Genomic DNA, 19584 nt, shown 5'->3' with positions numbered 1-19584 from the left:
GGGGAGAACAACTATTACATACATGTAATATATCAAAACTGGACTGGGTCGAGACAGTTTCACGACAGAAGAGTTAAAGGGTTATAAGCGTTCAGACCTTGATGTATTTGTACGGAGGTGGTTTCCTGTTGTTCTCCTGCGCCTCCTTGGCCTCCCGTTCCATCTTGATCTCCTTGAAGCGCTGCTCCGCCTCCAACAGCGCTGGAGAGAGATTATATTGTTATATTCTGTCGTCTTACAGTTATACTATAACGAATATTAGATTAATAACGTGTAATATTATATTAATATAAACTCGGCAAAAAAAAGAAACGTCCCTTTTTCAGGATCCTGTCTTTCAAAGATAATTCGTAAAAATCCAAATAACTTCACAGATCTTCATTGTAAAGGGTTTAAACTCTGTTTCCCCATGCTTGTTCAATGAACCATAAACGATTAATGAACACGCACCTGTGGAGCGGTCGTTAAGACACGAACAGCTTTGGTTTCAAGGGCTTCACAGAAAACATTATTAATAGCTTGAGTCCAACAACTACAGTTGATTAATGGATACTTCCAAGACTTCAGTGAGAAAATAATGTCAAAACTTAGCCAACGTGTAAGCTGGACAGCACAACAGCTCGCAATTAAGGTCACAGTTATGAAAACTTAGGACACTAAAGAGGCCTTTCTACTACTGACTCAAAAACACCGAAAGATGTCCAGCGCTACAGGTAGACAGGACGGACAGCTGATCGTCCTCGCAGTGGCAGACCACGTGTAACAACACCTGCACAGGATCGGTACATCCGAACATCACACCTGCGGGACAGGTACAGGATGGCAACAACAACTTCCCGAGTTACACCAGGAACGCACAATCCCTCCATCAGTGCTCAGACTGTTCGCAATAGGCTGAGAGAGGCGGGACTGAGGGCTTGTAGGCCTGTTGTAAGGCAGGTCCTCACCAGACATCAACGGCAACAACGTCGCCTATGGGCACAAACCCACCGTCGCTGGACCAGACAGGACTGGCAAAAAGTGCTCTTCACTGACGAGTCGCGGTTTTGTCTCACCAGGGGTGATGGTCGGATTGTGTTTATTGTCGAAGGAATGAGCGTTACACCGGGGCCTGTACTCTGGAGCGGGATCGATTTGGAGGTTGAGGGTCCGTCATGGTCTGGGGCGGTGTTTCACAGCATCATCGGACTGAGCTTGTTGTCATTGCAGGCAATCTCAACGCTGTGCGTTACAGGGAAGACATCCTCCTCCCTCATGTGGTACCCTTCCTGCAGGCTGATCCTGACATGACCCTCCAGCATGACAATGCCACCAGCCATACTGCTCGTTCTGTGCGTGATTTCCTGCAAGACAGGAATGTCAGTGTTCTGCCATGGCCAGCGAAGAACCCGGATCTCAATCCCATTGAGCACGTCTGGGACCTGTTGGATCGGAGGGTGAGGGCTAGGACCATCCCCCCCAGAAATGTCCGGGAACTTGCAGGTGCCTTGGTGGAAGAGTGGGGTAACATCTCACAGCAAGAACTGGCAAATCTGGTGCAGTCCATGAGGAGGAGATGCACTGCCGTATTTAATGCAGCTGGTGGCCACACCAGATATTAACGCTTACTTTTAATTCTGACCAAAAGTAAGTGTTTCTTGCTCCATGATTGACTCTCTGCTAGACACCAATAAAAGACCCATCGTATCTGGCCCTGATCCCTTCTCTGAATCGCGGCATTGAACACTTTAGCAGGATTCTCTCTTCACAACTGGCTACGTGATTGCAGTTTTAATGGGTGTAACTTTTGTTGACAAATCATTTGGGTTCCTGGATCCTTTCACAGCATTAAACTTATCAATGACCTAAGCCCAGCTCAGTGAAACATCTACCCTTGTGACAATGAGCTGTCACAATGGTTCAGAAAATGTACATTATACCAGGGGCGTTGAAAAGACAAAGTAACCTAATATATGTCCCTCTAACTGCCCTGAATGTCTCTGCTGATCCTACAGCTACTGTATGCAGTAATCATACGCCTACGAACCAGATTTATACTGTTAGCACTGAGGACGTGTGCCCTAGTAGGAAGTCCACTGTGTGCAGCTCACCCTGCACTAACATAAATAACATGAGCACATCTACTGCTGCTAAGCTTCCCAGTAAAGCAATGAAAAACAAGCAAGCATCCCAGAAGTGCTCAAAATAACACATGGTAACACATGTAGCTTAAGAAACAAGGTTCATGAAATCAATCATTTGCTAGTAACTGATGACATTCATATTCTGACAATCTCTGAAACTCACTTAGATAATACCTTGTATTGCTACCATTGTATCCATCAAAGGTTATAACATTTACAGGAACAACAATGGTGGAGGTGTTGCTGTTTATATTCAGAACCACATTCCTGTAAATATTAGAGAGGATCTCATGTTAAATACTGTTGAAGTAATATGGCTACAGGTTAATCTGCCTCACCTAAAGCCCATTCTGGTGGGAAGCTGCTATAGACCACCAAGTGCTAACAGTCAGTATCTGGATAATGTTAAATACTGTTGAAGTAATATGGCTACAGGTTCATCTGCCTCACCTAAAGCCCATTCTGGTGGGAAGCTGCTATAGACCACCAAGTGCTAACAGTCAGTATCTGGATAATGTTAAATACTGTTGAAGTAATATGGCTACAGGTTCATCTGCCTCACCTAAAGCCCATTCTGGTGGGAAGCTGCTATAGACCACCAAGTGCTAACAGTCAGTATCTGGATAACATGTGTGTGAAATAATTTGAGGTATATTTTCTGGGTGACTTTGTTTTTCCCTCCATCAAGCTGCCCACTCCAAGAAAAAGTTTCAAACTGTAACCAGTGCCTGCAACCTGGTTCAGGTTATCAGTCAACCTACCAGGGTAGTTACAAACAGCACAGGAATAAAATCATTAACATGTAATCCATCTAATCTTTCCTACAGAAATTTGCTTTAAAGCAGTATCCAAATCCATCGGAAGTAGTGATCACAATATAGTGGCAATATCTAGGAAAACCAAAGTACAAAAGGCTGGCCCTAATTGTGTATGTTTTGTAGAGATTCCTGTTGTTGATGTAAATAATGTTTGTCTGTAATGAGGAGCAACCAGACAGTACACTATTCCAGTTACTAATAAGCCATTTAACCCGTTTAACGAAATGACTAAAAACATTGAGGAATTGAAACATTTTATGGTTGAGAGAGATGATCCAAAAGGAATGGCCAATAAGTCTGGCTTCACAACCGATTTGACAATGTATTGAGCATGCGCAGACCAGCTGTCCCAACATGCTTCAAGATGGCCACCATTGTTCCTGTACCCAAGAAAGCAAAGGTAAGTGAACTAAATGACTACCGCCCCGTAGCACTCACGTCTGTCATCATGAAGTGCTTTGAGAGACTAGTCAAGGACCATATCACCTCCACCCTACCTGACACCCTAGACCAACTCCAATTTGCTTACGGACCCAATAGGTCCACAGACGACGCAATCACCATCACACACACTACCGTTCAAAAGTTTGGGGTCAAGTAGAAATGTCCTTGTTTTTGAAAGAAAAGCTATTTTTTGTCCATTAAAATAACATCAAATTGATCAGAAATACATTGAAATAGATTGTTAATGTTAATAATAGATACATTGTTAATGTTGTAAATTACTATTGTAGCTGGAAACGGCTGATTTTTAATGGAGAATCTGTGTTCCAATGGCACGTTGTGTTAGCTAATCCAAGTTTATCATTTTAAAAGGCTAATTGATCATTAAAAAACCCTTTTGCAATTATGTTAGCACAGCTGAAAACTTGTTCTGATTAAAGAAGCAATAAAACTGGCCTTTAGACTAGTTGAGTATCTGGAGCATCAGCATTTGTGGGTTCGATTACAGGCTCAAAATGCCCACAAACATTTACATTTTAGCCATTTAGCAGACGCTCTTATCCAGAGCGACTTACAGTAGTGAATGCATACATTTCGTACTGGTCCCCCGTGGGAATCGAACCCACAACCCTGGCGTTGCAAACACCATGCTCTACCAACTGAGCCACACGGGACCAAAGCACTTTCTTCTGAAACTCGTCAGTCTATTCTTGTTCTGAGAAATGATGGCTATGATGAAACTGGCTCTCATGAGGACCGCCACAGGAAAGGAAGACCCAGAGTTACCTCTGCTGCAGAGGATAAGTTCATTAGAGTTACCAGCCTCAGAAATTGCAGCCCAAATAAATTCTTCAGAGTTCAAGTAGCAGACACATCTCAACGTCAACTGTTGAGAGGAGACTGTGAATCAGGCCTTAATGCTTGAATTGCTGCAAAGAAACCACAACTAAAGGACAGGCAGGACCAAGAATAGGAGCAGTGGACATTAGACCGGTGGAAATATGTCCTTTTTGTCTGAGAACAAATTTGAGATTTTTGGTTCCAACCGCCGTGTCTGTGTGAGATGCAGAGTAGGTGAACGGATGGTCTGCGCATGTGTGGTTCCCAACGTGAAGCATGGAGGAGGTGGTGTGGGGGTGCTTTGCTGGTGACACGGTCAGTGAATTATTTAGAATTCAGGGCTCACTTAACCTCAAAGCACCATTTTACCTTAACCTCTATGGGCTAGGTGGGACGCTTGCGTCCCACCTACTCAACAGCCAGTGTAATCCCGTGGCGCGATATTCAAATACCTCAAAAATGCTATTACTTCAATTTTTCAAACATATGACTATTTTACACCATTTTAAAAGACAAGACTCTCGTTAATCTAACCACACTGTCCGATTTCAAAAAGGCGTTTACAACGAAAGCAAAACATTAGATTATGTCAGCAGAGTACCCAGCCAGAAATAATCAGACACCCATTTTTCAAGCTAGCATATAATGTCACATAAACCCAAACCACAGCTAAATGCAGCACTAACCTTTGATGATCTTCATCAGATGACAACCCTAGGACATTATGTTATACAATACATGCATGTTTTGTTCAATCAAGTTCATATTTATATAAAAAAACAGCTTTTAACATTAGCATGTGACTAGCATGTGACTAGCATTCCCACCGAACACTGCCGGTGAATTTACTAAATTACTCACGATAAACGTTCACAAAAAACAATTATTTTAAGAATTATAGATACAGAACTCCTCTATGCACTCGCTATGTCCGATTTTAAAATAGCTTTTCGGTGAAAGCACATTTTGCAATATTCTCAGTAGATAGCCCGGCATCACAGGGCTAGCTATTTAGACACCCAGCAAGTTTAGCACTCACCAAAGTCAGATTTACTATAAGAAAAATGTTATTACCTTTGCTGTCTTCGTCAGAATGCACTCCCAGGACTTCTACTTCAATAACAAATGTTGGTTTGGTCCCAAATAATCCATTGTTATATCCAAATAGCGCCGTTTTGTTCGTGCGTTCAAGACACTATCCGAAAGGCTAAATAAGGGTGACGAGCATGGCGCATTTCGTGACAAAACATTTCTAAATATTCCATTACCGTACTTCGAAGCATGTCAACCGCTGTTTAAAATCAATTTTTATGCCATTTTTCTCGTAAAAAAGCGATAATATTCCGACCGGGAAATCGTTTTTTTAATACAAAGAGAGTGAAAGTAAAAGCATGCTATCCCCTCATGCACGAGCCTCAGTCTGATGGCCCTCTGATAGAGCACTTGCCAAACGCGATAATGTGTTTCAGCCTGGGGATGGAATTACATCGTTCAGCTTTTTCCCGCCTTCTGAGAGCCCATGGGAGCCGTAGGAAGTGTCACGTCATGCCAGAGATCCCCTGTATTTGTTAGAGATGATCAAGGAGGGCAAGAAATGGTCAGACAGGCCACTTCCTGTAAGGAATCTTCTCAGGTTTTGGCCTGCCAAATGAGTTCTGTTATACTCACAGACACCATTCAAACAGTTTTAGAAACTTTGGGGTGTTTTCTATCCAAAGCTAATAATTATATGCATATTCTAGTTACTGGGCAGGAGTAGTAACCAGATTAAATCGGGTATGTTTTTTATCCGGCCGTGCAAATACTGCCCCCTAGCCCCAACAGGTTAACCGGCATGGCTACCACAGCATTCTGCAGCGATACACCATCCCATCTGGTTTGCGCTTAGTCCCACTATCATTTGTTTTTCAACAACAATTCTTACTGGTTGGTAGGTGATCAAATACTTATGTCATGCAATAAAATGCAAATTAATTACTTAAAAATCAAACAATGTGATTTTCGTTTTAGATTCCGTCTCTCAAGGTTGAAGTGTGCCTATGATAAAAATGACAGACCTCTACATGCTTTGTAAGTAGGAAAACCTGCAAAATCGGCAGTGTATCAAATACTTGTTCTCCCCACTATATGTGTGTGTAGCAAGAATTTTGTGGAGTGGTTGAAAAAAAGAAAAATATATAATCTAATGTTTTGCTTTCGCTGTAAAGCCTTTTTGAAATCGGACAGTGTGGTTAGATAAAGGAGAGTCTTGTCTTTAAAATGGTGTAAAATAGTCATATGTTTGAAAAATGGAAGTTTTCGGATTTGAGGACTTTGTATTTCGCGCCACGCCCATCATCGGATATTGGAGCAGGTGTTCCGCTAGCGGAACGTCTAGATGTAAGAGGTTTTTAAGCAATAAGGCCCAAAGGGGTGTGGTATATATACAAAAGGGTATATGGCCAATATACCACGGCTAAGGGCTGTTCCTGGGCATGACAGAACGGGTGGAGCAGTGGCAGGACAGAGTTTGGGAAACCCTGGCTTAGAGGATACAACATGATCAAGATGGGGGCTGACCGTTCTTGAAGACCTTCCCTATCCCATTCTTCTGGAACCTGCTGCCCCTGTCTCCCTCCATGTAGGGGAAAACTCGGCCCTGGTGCGTCCAGAAGTAGTCCTTAGAACCGAAGAAGAAGACTGGGAACTCTCCGATCTCGTGGCGAAGGTGCTGGATGTTGGTGGGGATGTTCCGAGGGTGCTGGATCTCTGCAGGCCACCACCTGGACAGGGTTAGGGTAAGTTAGGTCAAGGGAGAGAAGAGGCAGTGCTCTACACAAACATACTGCTGACTGATCCCTAGTCTCTGCTAGGTAAAGCCCCGCCTTATCTCAGCTCGCTGGTCACCATAGCAGCACCCACCTGTAGCACGCGCTCCAGCAGGTATATCTCACTGGTCACCCCCAAAGCCAACTCCTCCTTTGGCCACCTTTCCTTCCAGTTCTCTGCTGCCAATGACTGGAACGAACTGCAATAATCTCTGAAGCTGGAGACTCTTATCTTCCTCACTAGCTTTAAGCACCAGCTGTCAGAGCAGCTCACAGATCACTGCGCCTGTACATAGCCCATCTGTAAATAGCCCACCCAACTACCTCATCCCCATACAGTTATTTATCTTGCTCCTTTGCACCCCAGTATCTCAACTTGCACATTCATCTTCTGCACATCCTACCATTCCAGTGTTTAAATGCTATATTGTAATTACTTCACCATGATGACCTATTTATTGCCTTACCTCTCTTATCCTACCTCATTTGCACATGCTGTATATAGATTTTTCTACTGTATTATTGATTGTATGTTTGTTTATTCCATGTGTAACTCTGTGTTGTTGTTTGTGTCGAACTGCTTTGCTTTATCTTGGCCAGGTCGCAGTTGCAAATGAGAACTTGTTCTCAACTTGCCTACCTGGTTAAATAAAGGACTTGTTCTCAACTAGCCTACCTGGTTAAATAAAGGACTGGTTCTCAACTGGCCTACCTGGTTAAATAAAGGTTAATTAAATACATTTAAAAAAATAAATGTGGGCCAGGTCCCTGTACTGACCCATAGTGGGGCCAGGCACTGACCCGTAGTGGGGCCAGGCACTGACCCGTAGTGGGGCCAGGCACTGACCCGTAGTGGGGCCAGGCACTGACCCGTAGTGGGGCCAGGCACTGACCCGTAGTGGGGCCAGGCACTGACCCGTAGTGGGGCCAGGCACTGACCCGTAGTCGGCCAGGTCCCTGTACTGACCTGTAGATGCCCAGTTTGACCCAGATGATGTCTCTGTATTTGGGTTTCTTTCCGGCCCGGCAGTCGTTACAGAACCAGCTGCCATCCGGCATGGCGATGTTCAGACAGTCTGGATGGAACGCTGCTGGACACGACTCACAGCACAGGAGCTGGCCACCTGCACACACACACACACACTTACAACACAAGGCAGCACGTCTCTCCTGCTTGGACTACAGACGAACTGTTCAGAACAGAATTGTGTAGCTGACGTGTGAGTGGTGGTTTTTGCTCTAACATGCACTGTCAACTGTGGGACCTTATATAGACAGGTGTGTGCCTTTCCAAATCATGTCCAATCAATTGAATTTACCACAGGTGGACTCCAATCAAGTTGTAGAAACATCTGAAGGATGATCAATGGAAACAGGAGGCACCTGAGCTCAATTTCAACTCTCATAGCAAAGGGATCTGAATACTTATGTAAATAAGGAATCTGTTTTTTTGTTCTTTGTCATTATGGGGTATTGTGATGTCATTGTGGGGTATTGTGATGTCATTGTGGGGTATTGTGATGTCATTGTGGGGTATTGTGATGTCATTGTGGGGTATTGTGATGTCATTGTGGGGTATTGTGATGTCATTGTGGGGTATTGTGATGTCATTGTGGGGTATTGTGATGTCATTGTGGGGTATTGTTTGTAGATTGATGAGGGGGAAAAATAATTTAATTAATTTTAGAATAAGGCTTCAACGTAACAAATGTGGAAAAGTCAAGGGGTCTGAATACTTTCTGAATACCCCGTCTATGCTACTGCTCAACAAAACAAGAATCTGTCGACCAACAGCCTATTGACCAAACAATGGACTAGTTAGTGGCTGTGCATCTGTGTAGTAGTGTCTGTGTAGTAGTTGGTAGTGTCTGTGTAGTAGTTGGTAGTGTCTGTGTAGTAGTTAGTAGTGGCTGTGCATCTGTGTAGTAGTGGCTGTGCATCTGTGTAGTAGTGTCTGTGTAGTAGTTAGTAGTGTCTGTGTAGTAGTTAGTAGTGTCTGTGTAGTAGTTAGTAGTGTCTGTGTAGTAGTGTCTGTGTAGTAGTAGTAGTGTCTGTGTAGTAGTTAGTAGTGGCTGTGCATCTGTGTAGTAGTGTCTGTGTAGTAGTTAGTAGTGTCTGTGTAGTAGTTAGTAGTGGCTGTGCATCTGTGTAGTAGTGTCTGTGTAGTAGTTGGTAGTGTCTGTGTAGTAGTTGGTAGTGTCTGTGTAGTAGTTAGTAGTGTCTGTGCATCTGTGTAGTAGTGGCTGTGCATCTGTGTAGTAGTGTCTGTGTAGTAGTTAGTAGTGTCTGTGTAGTAGTTAGTAGTGTCTGTGTAGTAGTTAGTAGTGTCTGTGTAGTAGTGTCTGTGTAGTAGTTAGTAGTGTCTGTGTAGTAGTTAGTAGTGGCTGTGCATCTGTGTAGTAGTGTCTGTGTAGTAGTTAGTAGTGTCTGTGTAGTAGTTAGTAGTGTCTGTGCATCTGTGTAGTAGTGTCTGTGTAGTAGTTAGTAGTGTCTGTGTAGTAGTTAGTAGTGGCTGTGCATCTGTGTAGTAGTGTCTGTGTAGTAGTTAGTAGTGTCTGTGTAGTAGTTAGTAGTGTCTGTGTAGTAGTTAGTAGTGTCTGTGCATCTGTGTAGTAGTGTCTGTGCATCTGTGTAGTAGTGTCTGTGCATCTGTGTAGTAGTGTCTGTGCATCTGTGTAGTAGTGTCTGTGCATCTGTGTAGTAGTGTCTGTGTAGTAGTTAGTAGTGTCTGTGTAGTAGTTAGTAGTGTCTGTGTAGTAGTTAGTAGTGTCTGTGTAGTAGTTAGTAGTGTCTGTGTAGTAGTTAGTAGTGTCTGTGTAGTAGTTAGTAGTATCTGTGTAGTAGTTAGTAGTATCTGTGTAGTAGTTAGTAGTGTCTGTGTAGTAGTTAGTAGTGTCTGTGTAGTACTGCGTCTGATAGAGGAGGAGGAGATACTGACCTTTGGAGCAGACGAAGCACCAGCTGACGTTGACGTGAGAGTGATGGCTGTAGCCCTTCTGGGGCGAGAAGTGGTTGGTGCAGATGATGGTGGTGGGGGTCAACATCTCACTGCCAGCCGCAACACACACCTCTCCTGTATGGTACGCCACCGGACATCGCAGGCACCTCATCAGCTTACCTACAATACACGGTTATATTAACACACCTGACCTACAATACACCGTTATATTAACACACCTGACCTACAATACACCGTTATATTAACACACCTGACCTACAATACACCGTTATATTAACACATCTGACCTACAATACACCGTTATATTAACACACCTGACCTACAATACACCGTTATATTAACACACCTGACCGATAATACACCGTTATATTAACACATCTGACCGATAATACACCTGACCTACAATACACCGTTATATTAAGGGCTGTCCCCCCTCCCTCCCAAAATAAATCTTGGTCGACCGAGAGTTCTGTGTCTGAAGTGGATTTATCCCCTCAGACCAATCAATTTTAAAACGTGCCAGATGGTGAAGCGTGATTCATCACTCCAGAGAACACGTTTCCACTGCTCCAGAGTCCAATGCCGGAAAAGCCAACGCTTGGCATTGCGCATGGTGATCTTAGACTTGTGTGTGGCTGCTCGGCCATGGAAACTAGTTTCATGAAGCTCCCGATGAACAGTTGTGCTGACATTTAAAAGTGCTTTCCTCACCATCTTAAATAAGCCCCATTGAATAATAAACAGGAACAGATTTAGTCCTTGGTTCACTCCAGACCCGACTGCCCTTGACCAGCACAAAAACATCCTGTGGCGTTCTGCATTAGCATCTAATAGCCCCTGTGATACGCAACTTTTCAGGGAAGTTAGGAACTAATATACACAGGCAGTTAGGAAAGCAAAGGCTAGCCTTTTCAAACAGGAATGTGCATCCTGTAGCTCTAACTCCAAACAGTTCTGGGACACTAAAGTCCATGGAGAATAAGAGCACCTCCTCCCAGCTGCCCATTGCTCTGAGGCTAGGAAACTGTCACCACCGATAAATCCACTATAATTGAGAATTTCAATAAGCATCTCTCTACGGCTGGCCATGTTCTCCACCTGGCTACCCCTACCCCGGTGAACAGCCCTGCACCCCCTGCAGCAACTTGCCCAAGCCTCCCCCATTTCTCCTTCACCCAAATCCAGACAGCTGATGTTCTGAAAGAGCTGCAAAATCTGGATCCCTACAAATCAGCCGGGCTAGACAATCTGGACCCTCTCTTCCTAAAATGATCTGCCGCAATTGTTGTAACCCCTATTACTAGCCTGTTCAACCTCTTTCGTATCGTCTGAGATTCCCATAGATTAGAAAGCTGCCGCGGTCATCCCCCTCTTCAAAGGGGGAGACACACTAGACCCAAACTGCTACAGACCTATATCCATCCTGCCCTGCCTTTCTAAGGTCTTCGAAAGCCAAGTGAACAAACAGATCACTGACCATTTCGAATCCCACCGTACCTTCTCCACTATGCAATCTGGTTTCCGAGCTGGTCATGGGTGCACCTCAGCCACGCTCAAGGTCCTAAACGAGGTCATAACCGCCATCGATTAAAGACAGTACTGTGCAGCCGTATTCATCGACCTGGCCAAGGCTTTCGACTCTGTCAATCACCACATTCTTTTCGGCAGACTCAACAGCCTTGGCTTCTCAAATGATTGCCTCGCCTGGTTCACCAACTACTTCTCTGATAGAGTTCAGTGTGTCAAATCGGAGGGCCTGTTGTCTGGACCTCTGGCAGTCTCTATGGGGGTTTCACAGGGTTAAATTCTCGGGCCGACTCTCTTCTCTGTATACATCATTGATGTCACTCTTGCTGCTGGTGATTCTCTGATCCACCTCTACGCAGACAACACCGTTCTGTATACCTCTGGCCCTTCTTTGGACACAACTGACCTCCAGACGAGCTTCAACGAGCTCAACCGATCGCTGCCTGCACCTGCATCACTACTCTGGACGGTTCTGACTTAGAATATGTGGACAACTACAAATACCTAGGTGTCTGGTTAGACTGTAAACTCTCCTTCCAGACTCACATTCAGCATCTCCAATACAAAATTACATCTAGAATCGGCTTCCTATTTCGCAACAAAGCATCCTTCACTCATGCTGCCAAACATACCCTCGTAAAACTGACTATCCTACCGATCCTTGACTTCGGCAATGTCATTTACAAAATAGCCTCCAACACTCTACCCTGCAAATTGGATGTAGTCTATCACAGTGCCATCCGTTTTGTCACCAAAGCCCCATATACTACCCACCACTGCAACCTGTATGCTCTCGTTGGCTGGCCCTCGCTACATACTCGTCGCCAAACCCACTGGCTACAGGTCATCTACAAGTCTCTGCTAGGTAAAGTCCCACCTTATCTCAGCTCACCAGCACCCACTCGTAGCACGCGCTCCAGCAGGTATATCTCACTGGTCATCCCCAAAGCCAATTCCTACTTTGGCTGCCTTTCCTTCCAGTTCTCTGCTGCCAGTGACTGGAACGAATTGCAAAAATCACTGTATATACTTCTCTATTGTATGTTTGTTTATTCCATGTGCTGTGTTGTTGTTTGTGTCACACTGCTTTGCTTTATCTTGGCCAGGTCGCAGTTGTAAAAGAGAACTTGTTCTCAACTGACCTGGTTAAATAAAGGACTGGTTCTCAACTGGTTAAATAAAGGTGAAATAAATTAAATTACGAACTGACTTGTTGGAAAGCTGGCATCTTATGACAGTGCCACATTGAAAGTCTATTGTATTTGGGAAGCTCCTCCCATTCCTAAAACAAAAAGTGATAAAATAGTTTCCCCCCCCCTCATCAATCTACACACAATATCTCATAATAAAAAAGCAAAAAAAGTTTAGAAATGTTTGCAAATTTATTGTTAAAAACGAAATATAACATTTACATAAGTATTCAGACCCTTTACTCAGTACTTTGTTGAAGCACCTTTGGCAGCGATTACAGCCTCAGGTCTTCTTGGGTATGACGCTACAAGCTTGGCAACACCTGTATTTGGGGAGTTTCTCCCATTCTTCTCTGCAGATCCTCTCAAGCTCTATCAGGTTGGATGGGGAGCGTCGCTGCACAGCTATTTTCAGATCTATCCAGAGAAGTCCGATCAGGTTCAAGTACGGGCTCTGGCTGGGCCAATCAAGGCCATTGAGACTTGTCCCGAAGCCACTCCTGTGTTGTCTTGGCTGTGTGCTTAGGTTCATTGTTCAGTTGGAAGAATAACCTTCGCCCCAGTCTGAGGTCCTGAGCGCTCTGGAGCAGGTTTTCATCAAGGATCTCTGTACTTTGCTCCGTTCATCTTTCCTTTGATCCTGAATAGTCTCCCAGTCCCTGCCGCTGAAAAACATCCCCACAGCATGATGCTGCCACCACCATGCTTCACCATAGGGATGGTGCCAGGTTTCCTACAGATGTAACGCTTGGCATTCAGGCCAAAGAGTTCAGTCTTGGTTTCATCAGACCAGAGAATCTTGTTTCTAATAGTCAGAGTCCTTTAGGTGCCTTTTGGCAAACTCCAAGCGGGCTGTCATGTGCCTTTTACTGAGGAGTGGCTTCCATCTGGCCACTCTACCATAAAGGCCTGATTGGAGTGCTGCAGAGATGGTTGTCCCATATCCACAGAGAACCTCGAGCTCTGTCAGAGTGACCATCGGGTTCTTGGTCACCTCCCGGACCCAGGCCCTTCTCCCCTGATTGCTCAGTTTGGCCGGGCGGTCAGCTCTAGGAAGAGTCTTGGTGGTTCCAAACTTCTTCCATTTAAGAATGATGGAGGCCACTGTGTTCTTTGGGACCTTCAATGCTGCAGAAATGTTTTGGTATCCTTCGCCAGATCTGTGCCTCGACACAATCCTTTCTCGGAGCTCTACGGACAATTCCTTCGACCTCATGGCTTGGTTTTTGCTCTGACATGCACTGTCAACTGTGGGACCTTATATAGACAGGTGTGTGCCTTTCCAAATCATGTCCAATCAGTTGAATTTACCACAGGTGGACTCCAATCAAGTTCTAGAAACATCTCAAGGATGATCAATGGAAACAGGATGCATCTGAGCTCAATTTCAGGTCTCATAGCAAAAGGTCTGAATACTTACGTAAATAAGGAACGTTTTAATTTTAATAACGTTCCAAAATGTCTAAAAACCTGTTTTCGCTTTGTCCTTATTGAGTAGTATGTGTAGATTGACGAGGAATTGTTTTCATTTAATCCATTTAAGATTAAGGCTGTAAGGTTGTGCCACTAGGAAGGAGGAGATAAAGATAGCTCTTTCAGCTCTCTAGGAGGAAGCTCTTGGTTGGCGCGACAGTTTGATTGGGTGTGCTATGCTGCAGAAGTCCTTGTTTATTTTCAGCGTGTTTAGTTTATAAAGTGTTTAACTCGTCGGTGTGACCCCTCTAGGTCGTGGTTGTTATCGTTGGGGACCGTGCCGGTTATGGATCGCGTGGATTAGTAGCAACATTGTTGCGAAGCTTTGACATACAAGCCAACAAAACATCGGACGGTCAGACAACTGCCTGAAGTCAACAGCTAAGATCTCTTTCCGTCTCTCTTTTCCCCTCTATCGTTCCAGTGCTTTACACTGCAGCAGACTTTCTATTTTCAAATGCACTTCCCGTTGATGTTGATTAGCGCTGGACTATTATTGCCCTGCCAGAAGTATTTGGGTTGACATTTTAGTTAACCTGTTGGGGTGTAGGGGGCTGTATTTTCACGGCCGGAAGAGTCTCCTAAGCAGACTCTTCAGTATCGTTGTCACTTCAGAGCTGTGTGTGTGTGTGTGTGTGTGTGTGTGTGTATATACACAAAAAAAAAAAGCATAATAATCGGCCGATTAATCGGTACCGGCTTTTTTGGGCCTCCAATAAATCGGCATAGAAAAATAATCGGTCGACCTCTACTCCACACTGCCCTTTCCCACCTGGACAAAAGGAACTCCTATGTGAGAATGCTGTTCATTGACTACAGCTCAGCGTTTAACATCATAGTGCCCTCAAAGCTCATCACTGAGATAAGGACCCTGGGACTAAACACCTCCCTCTGCAACTGGATCTTATGACTTCCTGACGGGATGCCCCCAGGTGGTGAGGGTAGGTAACACATCCGCCACGCTGATCCTTAACACAGGGGCCCCTCAGGGGTGTGTGCTCAGTCCCCTCCTGTACTCCCTGTTTACCCATGACTGCATGGCCAGGCACGACTCCAACACCATCATTAAGTTTGCTGATGACACAACGGTGGTAGGTAGGCCTGATCACCGACCGAGAGCAGCCTATAGGGAGGAGTTCAGAGACCTGGCAGTGTGGCGCCAGGACAACAACCTCTCCCTCAATGTGACAAAAGGAGCTGATCGTGGACTCCAGGAAAAGGAGGGCCGAGCACGCCCCCACTCATATCAACGGGGCTGTAGCGGAGCGGGTTGAGAGAGTCAAGTTCCTTGGTGTCCACAACACTAAGGACCTATTATGGTCCAAACACATCAAGACAGTCGAGAGCATCCTGACCGGTTGCATCACCGCCTGGTATGGTAAGTGCTCGGCCTCCGACCGCAAGGCGCTACAGAGGGTAATGCGTACAGCCCAGTACATCACAGGGCCGAGCTCCCTGCCATCCAGGACCTATACCAGGCGGTGTCAGAGGAAGGCCCAGTACATCACAGGGCCGAGCTCCCGCCATCCAGGACCTATACCAGGCGGTGTCAGAGGAAGTTGCAAAAAATGGTCAAAGACTCCAGCCACCCTAGTCATAGACTGTTCTCTCTGCTACCGCATGGAAAGCGGTACCGGGGGGCCAAGTCTGGGACCAAACGGCTCCTTAACAGCTTCTACCCCACAAGCCATCAGACTGCTGAACAGTTCATCAAATGGCTACCTGGGGTATTTGCATTGACCCCTTATTTTATTATTTATTTGTGCAACAACTCTTGCATAGGCTCGATGTACACTCACTGGACTCTAACCCCACACACACACACACACACACACACCCCCCCGATGCTGCTGCCACTCCGTTAATTAACTATGCATAGTCACTATACACCTACCTATATGTACATATGACCTCAGTTACCTCTACTAACCGTACCTTTGCACATTGACTCGGTACTGGTACTTCTATATAGCCATATTATCTGGTTACTATTTTTCCTTTAGTTCATGTTACCTATATTTTTTTAAACCCCCTGCATTGTTGATTAAGGGCTCGTAAGCATTTCACGATACCTTTTGTATTCGGCGCATGTGACAAATAAAATTAGATTTTGATTTATAAAAGACCGGCACATTAACAGTTAGGCTATGGATTATAGACATAATTAAGTTGGAGTTTCCTCTCTCCTCCCTTTCCTTAGACAATAAGTCAAGGTCTGTTCCCTCTCTCCTCCCTTTCCTTAGACAATAAGTCAAGGTCTGTTTCCTCTCTCCTCCCTTTCCTTAGACAATAAGTCAAGGTCTGTTCCCTCTCTCCTCCCTTTCCTTAGACAATAAGTCAAGGTCTGTTCCCTCTCTCCTCCCTTTCCTTAGACAATAAGTCAAGGTCTGTTTCCTCATCTCCTCCCTTTCCTTAGACAATAAGTCAAGGTCTGTTCCCTCATCTCCTCCCTTTCCTTAGACAATAAGTCAAGGTCTGTTTCCTCATCTCCTCCCTTTCCTTAGACAATAAGTCAAGGTCTGTTCCCTCTCTCCTCCCTTTCCTTAGACAATAAGTCAAGGTCTGTTCCCTCTCTCCTCCCTTTCCTTAGACAATAAGTCAAGGTCTGTTTCCTCATCTCCTCCCTTTCCTTAGACAATAAGTCAAGGTCTGTTCCCTCTCTCCTCCCTTTCCTTAGACAATAAGTCAAGGTCTGTTCCCTCTCTCCTCCCTTTCCTTAGACAATAAGTCAAGGTCTGTTTCCTCTCTCCTCCCTTTCCTTAGACAATAAGTCAAGGTCTGTTTCCTCATCTCCTCCCTCTGCTGCTGCCTCCGCCACATTGTTCTCAACACCAATATGCTGGTTAACTTTGCCATTATGCCCATCGCAACATGGTCTAGGAAAAGGCGCCAATTCAGAACCGCCCTGATGTGTTTCAGAACCACGGACAGCGACCACTATCCAACGCAGGAGAACGCACATTTGTTATAAAATAATACTTTTTTAGTGTTCCACCATTGTTCTTACATAATACAACCATATGCAATTTCAGTAGCACCATGTCTTAGAGGGATGGACTGCTCCATCCCCACAACGGATCAGCACATCTCGCCTCCGGTAGCCTAGGGTTAGGGTACTGACTCACCCTTGGTAGCCTTGGGTTTAGAGTGGCAGCTGAGACAGGTGTGGAGGGGGCAGCGGAAGCCCTTGTTGTCGAACACCGTGAGGGCGTTGGGCCGGACGCAGGCTTCATGGTAGAACTTCCCACAGTGCTGCACGTTACAGCGATGCACCTGGCCCTCCGACAGCTTACAGCTGAAACACTGGTGCACCCCTGGAGAGGAGAGGACAGAGAGATGGGGTTAACCTGCCACCAGTCATTACCTGAGCTGCTACAGACAAGCAGCCTGACTGATGATCTTACCTGAGGTGCAGTCTGGACAGAGCAGCCTGTCCTGTGGTTGGAGGATGGATCCTAGACAGGAGAGGTGAAAGGACCCACAACACAGACCTTCACATGGCACCACGTCCTCTCCAGCCTGCTCACACACCTACAACACACACACACACACACACACAGCAACACAGTGAACCCCACACCTACAACACACACCGCCAGCAGCATAGTGAACCCCACACCGCCAGCAGCAGCATAGTGAACCCCACACCGCCAGCAGCAGCATAGTGAACCCCACACCGCCAGCAGCAGCATAGTGAACCCCACACCGCCAGCAGCAGCATAGTGAACCCCACACCGCCAGCAGCAGCATAGTGAACCCCACACCGCCAGCAGCAGCATAGTGAACCCCACACCGCCAGCAGCAGCATAGTGAACCCCACACCGCCAGCAGCAGCATAGTGAACCCCACACCGCCAGCAGCAGCATAGTGAACCCCACACCGCCAGCAGCAGCATAGTGAACCCCACACCGCCAGCAGCAGCATAGTGAACCCCACACCGCCAGCAGCAGCATAGTGAACCCCACACCGCCAGCAGCAGCATAGTGAACCCCACACCGCCAGCAGCAGCATAGTGAACCCCACACCGCCAGCAGCAGCATAGTGAACCCCACACCGCCAGCAGCAGCATAGTGAACCCCACACCGCCAGCAGCATAGTGAACCCCACACCGCCAGCAGCATAGTGAACCCCACACCGCCAACAGCCAGCAGCAACATAGTGAACCCCACACCGCCAGCAGCATAGTGAACCCCACATCGCCAACAGCCAGCAGCAGCATAGTGAACCCCACACCGCCAGCAGCATAGTGAACCCCACACCGCCAACAGCCAGCAGCAGCATAGTGAACCCCACACCGCCAACAGCAGCATAGTGAACCCCACACCGCCAACAGCATAGTGAACCCCACACCGCCAACAGCCAGCAGCAGCATAGTGAACCCCACACCGCCAACAGCCAGCAGCAGCATAGTGAACCCCACACCGCCAGCAGCATAGTGAACCCCACACCGCCAACAGCCAGCAGCAGCATAGTGAACCCCACACCGCCAGCAGCATAGTGAACCCCACACCGCCAACAGCAGCATAGTGAACCCCACACCGCCAACAGCAGCATAGTGAACCCCACACCGCCAACAGCAGCATAGTGAACCCCACACCGCCAGCAGCAGCATAGTGAACCCCACACCGCCAACAGCCAGCAGCAGCATAGTGAACCCCACACCGACAACAGCCAGCAGCAGCATAGTGAACCCCACACCGCCAACAGCATAGTGAACCCCACACCGACAGCAGCCAGCAGCAGCATAGTGAACCCCACACCGCCAACAGCCAGCAGCAGCATAGTGAACCCCACACCGCCAGCAGCATAGTGAACCCCACACCGCCAGCAGCATAGTGAACCCCACACCGCCAGCAGCATAGTGAACCCCACACCGCCAACAGCATAGTGAACCCCACACCGACAGCAGCCAGCAGCAGCATAGTGAACCCCACACCGCCAACAGCCAGCAGCAGCATAGTGAACCCCACACCGACAACAGCCAGCAGCAGCATAGTGAACCCCACACCGCCAACAGCCAGCAGCAGCATAGTGAACCCCACACCGCCAGCAGCATAGTGAACCCCACACCGCCAACAGCCAGCAGCAGCATAGTGAACCCCACACCGCCAGCAGCATAGTGAACCCCACACCGCCAACAGCAGCATAGTGAACCCCACACCCACAACAGCCAGCAGCAGCATAGTGAACCCCACACCCACAACAGCAGCATAGTGAACCCCACACCGCCAACAGCAGCATAGTGAACCCCACACCGCCAACAGCAGCATAGTGAACCCCACACCGCCAACAGCAGCATAGTGAACCCCACACCGCCAGCAGCATAGTGAACCCCACACCGCCAACAGCATAGTGAACCCCACACCGCCAACAGCCAGCAGCAGCATAGTGAACCCCACACCG

At 46.7% G+C, this 19584-nt stretch overlaps 1 protein-coding gene across 3 annotated transcripts in view; it reads right to left on the bottom strand.

Annotated features, from left to right (window-relative positions):
• Positions 1-19584, bottom strand: part of LOC106607996 (histone-lysine N-methyltransferase NSD2) — a 44911-nt gene that overhangs the window by 11481 nt on the left and 13846 nt on the right. For all 3 annotated transcript variants that reach the window (XM_045705381.2, XM_045705422.2, XM_045705439.2), the window contains 6 exons: positions 17586-17712; positions 17307-17495; positions 9971-10150; positions 8000-8156; positions 6785-6987; positions 98-201 (listed from right to left, as the gene is read on the bottom strand). In XM_045705381.2, coding sequence (XP_045561337.2) covers positions 98-201; positions 6785-6987; positions 8000-8156; positions 9971-10150; positions 17307-17495; positions 17586-17712 — 960 coding nt within the window. The remainder of the gene's footprint in view (positions 1-97; positions 202-6784; positions 6988-7999; positions 8157-9970; positions 10151-17306; positions 17496-17585; positions 17713-19584) is intronic.

Source organism: Salmo salar, chromosome 01 (genome assembly GCF_965601325.2).
Source record: "Salmo salar chromosome 01, fSalSal1, whole genome shotgun sequence".
Classification (NCBI taxonomy): domain Eukaryota; kingdom Metazoa; phylum Chordata; class Actinopteri; order Salmoniformes; family Salmonidae; genus Salmo; species Salmo salar.
Note: the sequence above shows the minus strand (reverse complement) of the source record. Positions and strands in the feature narration are given on the sequence as shown.